Source organism: Rhinopithecus roxellana, chromosome 19 (assembly GCF_007565055.1).
Source record: "Rhinopithecus roxellana isolate Shanxi Qingling chromosome 19, ASM756505v1, whole genome shotgun sequence".
Taxonomy (NCBI): Eukaryota; Metazoa; Chordata; class Mammalia; order Primates; family Cercopithecidae; genus Rhinopithecus; species Rhinopithecus roxellana.
The window spans coordinates 14,947,335-14,957,691 of record NC_044567.1 but is presented as its reverse complement, the minus strand read 5'-3'; the positions used below and the strand labels follow the sequence as shown (position 1 = coordinate 14,957,691).

Genomic DNA, 10,357 nt, shown 5'->3' with positions numbered 1-10,357 from the left:
ACATTATTCAGCAATAAAAAATGAGCTATCAAGTCACAAAAAGACATGGAGGAAGCTTAAATGCATATTACTAAGTGAAAGAAGCCAGTCTAAAAAGTCTACATACTGTATAATTCCAACCAGCTACATGACATTTTGGAAAAAGCAAAACTGTAGAGACAGTAAAAAGATCAGTGGTTGCCAGGGCTCAGGGGAGGGGATAAATAAGTGAAGCAGAGAGGATTTTTAGGGTGGTGAAACTATTCTGTATGAAACTGCAATGGTGCACACATGCCATTATGAATTTGTCAAAACCCACATAAACTTACAACACAAAGAATGAACCTTAATGTGAACTATGGACTATAATTAATAACAAATTAATATTGGTTCATCATTTGTAACAAATGTGCCACACTAATGCAAGATCTTAATAATAGGAGAAATTGTGTAAGGAGGAATGAGGGTATGGGGTGCGGTAGGTGTATAGAACTCTATGTATTTTCTGCTCTATTATTCTATAACCTAAACCTAAACTTTAAAAAATACAGTATATGAATTTATCTTAAAAGTAAAATCATAGGGACCAAAATAAGTAACTTTTTTGGTTCTAATACAAAGATAATATACACGCCTTTATATCATACAAGAGCGATTCCAAACAAATAAATATATGGAGAGTATAAAATTTTTATTTTATTATACTTTGATACCCTTCTTGACCTTACTATACTTCTAGGTACAAAGCAACATACTGTTTGTAAACAATAAAACATTTCATTAAAAATCATTCATTAATACTTCAAGTTTCCTTTGTACACTGGAGATATTGGATTAAATGCCTTCTTAGAAATGCCATGTTAACCATTTATTTTAAAGTTTCTAAAATGCGTGTTTTCCAGTGGTTTGGTCTTAGTGATTTTACTTAATGGAACTATATATGATGCTCTGAGATGTGAAAATCATCTTATGTCCCCCACTTCCACAAGTAAGTAACAATGCTTTCACCTCTAATCTTCATATGGCTGATTTTTGTTTGAAGTTTATGGGCAAGATTTAGCTCCGTAGATAAGGACAGAAACGCAGGTCTGACAAATTACACCAACATCAGGACTAAAAGTCGCAGGACTACAAACCACTGCAGAGGAAAACACAGGGAGTAATTATAATTTAGAGGTATTTTATGCCATCTACCACTTGGAGGTATTTCATGCCAACAATATAAATCTGCCTTTAATATCACACCATTTCAGTACCTATATTATACCAAGTAATGTTCAGCTCATTTAAGTTGTGGAAGATTATTTACGAGTTTCAAACTTTATAATTTGATGATCTTAATAGGAGAAAGGGAGAATCCTATTTTTTCTTTTACTATCAGCATTTTACAGTATCTTTTGCAGTGCCCCATTTATGAGTTCCTATTTCTAGTTTTCTAGTTCCTATTTCCTAGTTCCCTGCTTTCTAGGTAGGACAATTATGTTTTCCTTCATTGTACAGTAGGTTAAGACAGAACATTATAGAAATGTTTATAATACAAGAGAGTACATCAGGAAGACTTAATATACATTAAAATAGCTATATTTAGAAATTTGGGCTTTGGCTGGGCGCAGTGATTCATGCCTGTAATCCTAGAACTTTGGGAGGCCAAGGCGGGCAGACTGCTTGAGCTCAGAAATTCAAGACCAGTTGGGGCAACAGGGTGAAACTCTGTCTCTACTAAAAATACAAAAATGTTTATGCACACCTGTAATCCCGGCTACTCGGGAAGCTGAGGTTGAAGGATGGCTTGAGCCTGGGAGGCAGAGTTGCCGTAAGCTGTGACTGCACCACACTGCACTGCAGCGTGGGTGACAGAGCCAGACTCCGTCTCAAAAAAAAAAAAAAAAAAAAAAAAGGGCCAAGCATAGTAGCCCACACCTGTAATCCCAGCACTTTGGGAAGCCAAGGCAGATGGATCATTTGAGGTCAGGAGTTCAATCGAGACCAGCCTGGCCAACATGGTGAAACTCTGTCCCTACTTTTTACAAAAATTAGCCAGCTGTGGTAGCTACCGGGGAGGCTGAGGCAGAAGAATCACTTGAACCCGGAAGACGGAGGTTGTGGTGAGCTGAGATCGCGCCACTGCACTCCAGCCTGGGTGACAGAGTGAGACTCTATCTCAAAAAAAAAAAAAAAAAAAAAAAAAAAAATTGGGGGCTTTGAATTTTTACTTCCCTTTAGCTAAATATATATATATATACACGTATATATATATATACATATATATATACGTGTATATATATATATATACATGTATATATATATATATATTTTTTTTTTGGTAAGAGAATCACTGTAAAGATCCTATTCAGTTATGCCAAGTGAATTACTTATATATATTCTTCTGACTCTATAACCTAAATATTTAGATATTTATATTTTATAGTTACCACAACAGCTAGCGCAATTACTGTGTAGACTGTCATCTTTTCCAAAGCCTGGTCGACAGCTATCCAGACGTACTACTTGCAAACTGTGGTCCACAAAATGCATTGCTGGTAGAGTTTTATTAAAGTTGTGGTAGAAAATATATGCTTGGCTCCAAAAAAATTCTTCTATTCGATTTCTTGCCTAAGGTTGAAAAATACCAGAGAAAGGTACAATTATTAAACCATGAGCCAAATTTATCCTCCAGTATCATAGGCAATAATGTACTGTAAGCATGCCATACTTTATATAAATTCCTGAAAAGGTGTGTGTTAACACCAAAATTAGTCTAGCCTTGACCTTATCAGCTGTTGTTAATTAATATGTGCAATGGTTAAGAAAAATTGGCTGGGCACGGTGTCTCACACCTGTAAACCCAGCACTTTGGGAGACCAAGGCGGGCAGATCAAGATATCAAGAGATCGAGACCATCCTGGCCAACACGGTGAAACCCCGTCACTATTAAAAATTCAAAAATTAGCTGGGTGTGGTGTTATGTGCCTGTAGTCCCAGCTACTCAGGAGGCTGAGGCAGGAGAATCCCTTGAACCCAGGAGGCAGAGGTTGCAGTGAGCCGAGATGGCACCACTGCACTCCAGCCTGGCGACAGAGCAAGATTCTGTCTCAAAAAAAACCAAAATAAATAAAAATTAAAATTAAAATTAAGATTAGGCTAGGCGCGGTGGCTCATGCCTGTGATCTTAGTACTTTGGGAGGCAGAGGTGGGCGAATCGCTTGAGGCCACGAGTTCGAGACCAGCCTGGCCAACATGGTGAAACCTCGTCTCTACTAAAAAGTACAAAACTTAGCCAGGTGTAGTGGCAGGCACCTGTAATCCCAGCTATTCGGGAAGCTGAGGCACAAGAATCACTTGAATCCAGAGGCAGAGGCTGCAGTGAGCCGAGACTGCGCCACTGCACTGCAGCCTGGGTGACAGAATGAGACTCCATCTCAAAAACAAAACAAAACAAAATGAAAAGAAAAATTAAGACTAAAAAACTTGTTTTGAATTATTTGCAATGTCTATCCCATATGTAGATAATTGGGGGTTCATTATATCTAATTTCCATGATCATCAAAGAAAAAGAGCCAAACGGAAAGTAAGACTTTTCTTGGCCGGGTGTGGTGGCTTACACCTGTGATCCCAGCACTTTGGGAGGCTGAGGTGGGCAGATCACTTGAGGTCAGGAGTGAGACCAGCCTAGCCAACATGGTGAAACCCCGTCTCTGATAAAAGTACAAAAAATTAGCTGGGTGTGGTGGTGCGCACCTTTAGTCCCAGCTACTTGGGAGGCTGAGGCAGGAGAATTGCTTGAACCTGGGAGATGGAGCTTGCAGTGAGCTGAGATGGCCGCCACTGCACTCCAGCCTGGGCAACAGAGCAAGACTGTGTCTCAAAAAAAAAAAAAAAAAAAAAAAGAAAAGAAAAAAAGACTTTTCTTTAATTAGCATTATAAACTGATGATGTAAATTTTGGGTTTTTGAGCACAGAATTTAATAATAACTAATTTTAACTAAGTACTTCTCATAAGCCATGCACAGTATCAATTAAGGGTCTGAGCTCAGGAACTAGACCAGAGAGTGAAGGGATTTTTAAGACTATGTCCTTAGCCTCTGAGGATGGTAGAGGGGAGAGCAACTATTATGACCAATGTAGATATAATTTTGGAAGCACCATTGGCTTAACGTAGGGTGACATGTTTGTGAAGTTGTTCTTTAAGTTACTATTTAATCATCACTTGGGGAACAAAGACCAGGGATCTATCCTTCTGTAATAGATAAAATACATAATAGTAACCTTGGGAACTATCTAATATTACAGATGTGCTACTCCAGAATAACACATCTTGATACTCCAGCTCTCTTTTGATAAAGAAAAAAAAATCACATCTTGAAATAACTAAGAATCTCATAACCTCAGTTTAAAAAACTGAAACCAAAAATCGATACTTGAAAAATCAATATTATTAAATAACTTCATATTTGTTTTTTTAAAAATAATTTATTTCCTCCTTAGAAATGTTTTTATTATTGATAAATATTCACAACATGGAGAAATTGGTTTTTAAAGAAATGTTTCAATATAACAAATATTTACAAAAATTTTTAAAATAGCTTTATTGATTTTCAAATACTCTTCCTTGGCTGAGGCAGGAAGATCACTTGAGCCCAGGAGTTTGAGTCTGCAGTGAGCTATGGTCGCAGCACTGCACTCCAGCCTGGGTGACACCCTGTCTCTAAAAAAAGAAAAAGACAAATACTTCTGCCTTACCATGAAATTCTCACCTGGAGGATATTATGATTAGTGATATCTTCACAGTCAACAGATCCATTGCAAGCACCTTTCCACCCTGGTGCAAAAGGATTAACTGAAGAGAAAAAACCAATAGATTCACAAAGGGATTCTGAAAAGTTCCAAACATTTCAACAAAGGTCCAAGTGCTGCATTCCTTGTGCATGCAGGCATGTGTTTAGTCCAGCTATCTAATCCTAGTAATAAAACAAGGTGCACAATTTGAATAATTTATACTTGATGGTTTCACTCCATCTGGGGGCTAATGTAAGTAACTACAAGGCTTTAAAATGAATAGAAATAAATTTGGTTTGGTTATTCACTTTTACTAAGTTTTCAAAAATACAATTTAAAATTCTATAAGAAGTTATAAGTGAAATATTAGCTGCATAAAGGCTGTATTAATAAAATATTGATTTTAAAGAAGCAACAATATGTCATTTGAAAGTAATTAGTGTGTTAAGTTTTAAAACCATCAACAGGCTAAGGTCAACTACATACTTTAGTGCTTAACAAACATCTAAGACCTATTACTTTCAAAATATCTTATATTAACATGGTAATTAATTTTGCAATCTATTGTTCTTCAGGACTAAATTAAAAATTAAAGAAATTTTAAAAATTTTACCTTGAAATGCTATAAATAGCTCATGTATGAGGCCATGTTCTGGAATTTCAACAGAATGGCATTTATATGATGGCTCTATGACATGGCATGACAAATCAGATATTAGATTATCCAAGATTTTCTTCAGCATTCTAAAGAACGCATCATTGTATCTCCCTATGCAAGACTTCGTGGTAAAACGTACAGCCATCTGATACGAATAATCAGGTTCCCGATAGGCTTTAAAAACAGAAAGATGAGAGTAAAAGCAATGGTGCCTAGCATTAATTTCCTCTACCAAACAATTTTCAAATACCATGTAATACTCAATCCCATCAATCTTGCAATCAGCATAGAAACTTATCTAATAACGTTTTATCAGTTAGTCCTCACAAAAATACACAAAACTGTTAACTTTAATGAAAAATGTTGTTTTCATCTGATATATTATCTACTTGGTACATCAAGAGAAATGGCTTCTGTGGGTTGGCTATATAGATAACAGTATCAAGAAAAAGAAAGACTTTTTGGGGAGGGCCTTAATTCACAGAAATTATTATTGCTGTCAGCACAGCCCAGTGAAAGAATCATTAACTTGCTTTTTTTTTTTTTTTTTGAGACGGAGTCTTGCTCTGCCGCCCAGGCTGGAGTGCAGAGGCCGGATCTCAGCTCACTGCAAACTCCGCCTCCCGGGTTCACGCCATTCTCCTGTCTCAGCCTCCCGAGTAGCTGGGACTACAGGCGCCCACCTCGTCGCCCGGCTAGTTTTTTGTATTTTTTAGCAGAGACGGGGTTTCACCGTATTAGCCAGGATGGTCTCGATCTCCTGACCTCATGATCCGCCCGTCTCGGCCTCCCAAAGTGCTGGGATTACAGGCTTGAGCCACCGCGCCCGGCCAACTTGCTTTTATAGAATTAAAGATCAGTTTTAAAATTACCTGCTAAATTGTGATAAAGTAGATGTGCTTGCATATCTAGACAGAGGCAAGTAGGGAGTTGAAAGAAGATTATTTAGGATAAACTATCTTCATGTCAACTTAGGAGTTGCTTAGTCAAATACATCCCAAAATATTCTGTAAGTCATAATTGGTGATAGTCACCTATTACAGACTCTTTTTCATTAAACGAAGAAACCATACACTTAATTATGATCCGAACTAAATGTACAAGTTAAAAGGTGCCTAAATTCTTACCAAAGACCATAAAGTCATATCTCTTTTTGACTGTCTTTTCTTCTTGGGTTTCTGCTTTAACAATCTTATAAGAAAGAGTACATGTGTAAAGTCCAGACAAAGGCTCCAAAAAATCTTTCACCATCAGCTGTCCAGTTTTAGTTATATTTATTCTATTATTTCCTAAACAGAATAGTAAATTACTTATTTAACATACAACATATCAAGCATTATTTAGTACACTTGGAGTTACAAATAGATACAAAATTTTAAAAAATTAATGAACTATCTCAACTTTTAAGAATCCCACAAAATCTTAATTCTGTCCTATTACTCTATGGAAGACTACATGAGATAAGTACACTTTTGAAATATATTTTGGTTTTCTTTGTTTCTTGGCATCTAGTGTCAATTGGCTCATACCAGTAATTCAGAAAAAGGGATTACATTGCTCTGTAGTACTACACAATTTCTTCAGACAAGACGGAAACTAATTAATAATATTTATGTTCCAAGGCACTCTTAACATCATGAAAAATTATATATTAGATATTTCATCTCCTATTACTGGTGCTACAATGATAAATTTTAGGTTTTATAAAGACCTTTGAATTAATACAGCTCTGAGAAGTAGGGCACAAAAATTACCACTTCAGTTTTTGCATAAGGAGAAAATAAGGAAGTGGCCAAAATATAACATGATTTTTCTAAGTAGGGAGCAAGAGAAACTGCCATTAAAATTAAATTTCAATTTGTTCTTTCCAATAAGCAATAGTGATTTTCTAAAAATATGTTCACACCATTAAAAAAGTACATATTAAAATCAAATTTACCTGTTAACGTCTTTTCATTAGGCCCAATCCATAAGTAGGTGGGGTCCACTATTTCTTTTTTAGAAAGCTTAAAATCCATACAGATAAGGACTGGACTATTTTGATGTAACTTTACATATATTTTTTCTGTGAGGAAATAAAATAATGTATAACTACATTATATAGCAAAATTAAATTAAGAAATATACTCCTACCATTTTGTCCTGAAGACACGAATTAGTTCTTGCTGGATTTCACTATTTAAAAAATCAATATATAATATTTAGAATGCTAGTCTGAAGTCCTTTTTGCTTCTCATAGTAATTTTTTAAAAACTCTACACCTATTAGTCATGAGTCATGACATTTTTCCATATTACAGTTTTGTTTATAAAAATATGCATTATACATTTAAAGTTCATTTTAATATACAGATTTAGAACTCACTCAAATCATAATTTTTTGGAGGGTTGGTGGAAGCAATTCAAAGTTCAGAAAAGGCCTGGGCACGGTGGCTCATGCCTGTAATCCCAGCATTTTGGAAGGCCAAGGCAGCGGGTTGCTTGAGTCCAGGAGTTTGAGACCAGCCTGAGGAAAATGGCAAAACCCCATATCTACTAAAAATATAAAATTCAGCTTGGCGTGGTGATGCAGACCTATAATCCCAGCTACCCGGGAGGCTGATGGAGGAGACTCGCTTGAACCCGGGAGGCAGAGGCTGCAGTGAGCCGAGACTGCACCACTGCACTCCCACCTGGGCAACAGAGCGAGACTCCCTCTCAAAAAAAGTTCAGAAAAAGACTTCAGCAACACTATTTTAAAGATGATCAGCCGGGAGTGGTGGCTCACGCCTGTAATCCCAGCACTTTGGGAGGATCACCTAGGTCAGGAGTTCAAGACCAGCTTGGCCAACATGGTGAAACCCCGTCTCTACTAAAAATATACAAAAATTTGCCGGGCATGGTGGTGGGCGCCTGTAATCCCAGCTACTTGGGAGGCTGAGGCAGTAGAATTGCTTGAATCCAGGAGGCGGAGGTTGCAGTGAGCCGAGATCACACCACTGCACTCCAGCCTGGGTGATGGAGAGAGACCCTGTCTTAAAAAAAAAAAAAAAATATATATATATATATATATATATATATATATATATATATATATAATATATATATATATACACACACACACACACATACACACACACACACACACACACACACACACACACACACACATATATGCTGGGTGCTGTGGTTCATGCCTGTAATCCCAGCGTTTCGGGAGGCTGAGGCGTGCGGATCACCTGAGGTCAGAAGTTCTATACCAGCCTGACCAATATGGTGAAACCCCATCTCTAACTGCAGATTTTCTCCATTAGGAACAATAATTAAGCCTATCTGGGGCATATAGGAAGATGTGCGATTACTCCTTGTTTCTGGTTGGGTGGACAGAACGATGGTATGCTTGGAATCACTGCAACCCAGAAAGATATTAATTTTAAAGCCTACTGAATGCCAGGCTCTGAGCACATGAAGACAACGTCCTACAATTTGGTTGGGGGTCGGGGAGAGAACCCAAACATACAAGGAGTCTAAACATGACACGTGCTATCAACTGGCTCAATTTATCTAAAATTAGCTATGTAATTAATTTTCCTTGGGAAAGTTTCACTGCAGAGATAGAGGATATTTGAGCTGAGCCCTGAAGGATGCGTGTGAGTTTTCCAGTTAATAAGGGGGAAGATTAAAGATATTCCAAACTGAAGGCCTTGGAAATCACTCCTCTGCGTGGGTTTCCCGCGTTGCAAAGCAGCAGAGACACCTGGAAGTGAGATGGCATCAGAGAAAGAGATCTGGAATAAATCCCAGCCCCTTGCGAGCTGCAAGGCTTTAGAGCAAGGCGACACAATAGGGGTCGCTGTAAGGATGAAAAGATGCGACCGTCGTGAACTGCCAAGCAATTTCTTGGTATAATAGATGCTCAATAAAGGCTGGCTCGTTCCCCTTCCCTCCAGGTAAGGGAAGCTCTTCCGGGAAGAGCTTCGCAGTTCCGGCCCCTCCAATGGGCCCGCGTGTATAGAGGTCCTTATTACCTGGCTGTCCTGTCTTGCCATAAAGGAAGCCCTTCGCATCGAATAACGTAGATCGCGGGCATCGGACTGCGGAGGAAAGAAACCACTGACTTTTACTTAGAAGAGGAGCGGGGTTCAGAGTCGGGCAGGGCAGGGCAAGGCGAAGGAGGCAGGACCGGGAAGCTCGGGCAGAGGGAGAGGACTGGGCACCGGGCGGAGGGAGCCGCACCTCCTGTGAGGCACCAGAGCACCGCGGGGAGTAGGACCCACGTTCGCATCACAGTTCAGGGGCTGGCGTCGCAGGAAGCGTCGAGGGACAGACCCCTTCCTACCTCAGCCCCGGCCCAACACCTCTGCACCTCCCCACCTCCTCCACAGTGCGGAGCAGAACGCCGGGGTCGCCCCCCCCTACCCGTCCGTCGCCACCGCGGGAGCGGACGCGCAGGAGAGCGCGTGCGTGCTTCGATTCTCGCGCGCTGGGGCTGGGCGACCGCGAGGGAGGCGAGGCGAACGCCAGCTCCCCTCGCGCCCACAGAGCAGCAGGCACGCGAACTCTTCGCGCCTCGCTTCCGGCGCCATTTTCTCGCACTCCTGGCCCCTTGTTCTGTGAGTGGAGCGGAAGGGAGGAAGAGAGTAAAGGAAAAGAAGCCACAGCGTCGCGTTCCGGGGATTCCCCAATCTAGGGGCTGAAGGGATCAAGGAGAGAACACCGCGAGTCACAAGGACCGTGGTGGGGTAGGGCGGCTAGGGGATGCGATGAGGAATCCCCTAGGAAGGGGACCTGAGGAAGGCAGAGACTTGTGACAATTTCCCCCTCACGTGAAGCAGTGGGGATTTCCTACGCCTCTCTTCTCATGAACACTGAAACTGTGTGTCCAATCTCTTTCAAACTGACACGCGATTTTTACCTAATTGCATTCTTTACCCGCAAGACCAAGACCCAGAGGAGCCACTGCTGA

General features: G+C 39.9%; 1 protein-coding gene across 1 annotated transcript; it reads right to left on the bottom strand.

Moving 5' to 3' along the window:
• Positions 1 to 649: 649 nt before the first annotated feature.
• On the bottom strand, positions 650 to 10,123 carry ZPBP2 (zona pellucida binding protein 2). The gene is made up of 8 exons (XM_010379278.2): positions 9,628 to 10,123; positions 9,420 to 9,485; positions 7,353 to 7,478; positions 6,541 to 6,702; positions 5,369 to 5,587; positions 4,734 to 4,816; positions 2,412 to 2,592; positions 650 to 1,117 (listed from the first exon to the last, which is right to left on the bottom strand). Exons 1-8 carry the CDS (start codon positions 9,674 to 9,676, stop codon positions 1,023 to 1,025), a joined length of 981 nt encoding a protein of 326 aa, XP_010377580.2. The 5' UTR covers positions 9,677 to 10,123; the 3' UTR covers positions 650 to 1,022.
• Positions 10,124 to 10,357: the final 234 nt, after the last annotated feature.

Excerpts from the sequence above, each read along its gene's own strand:
- ZPBP2 (XM_010379278.2), bottom strand. The coding sequence starts at position 9,676 with ATGCGAACGTGGGTCCTACTCCCCGCGGTGCTCTGGTGCCTCACAGGA. Across the intron at positions 7,479-9,419 it reads TGGCAAGACAGGACAGCCAG|AAAAAATATATGTAAAGTTA; the intron begins GTAATAAGGACC and ends ATTTCCTCACAG. Across the intron at positions 4,817-5,368 it reads GCTATTTATAGCATTTCAAG|TTAATCCTTTTGCACCAGGG; the intron begins GTAAAATTTTTA and ends TTTTCTCTTCAG.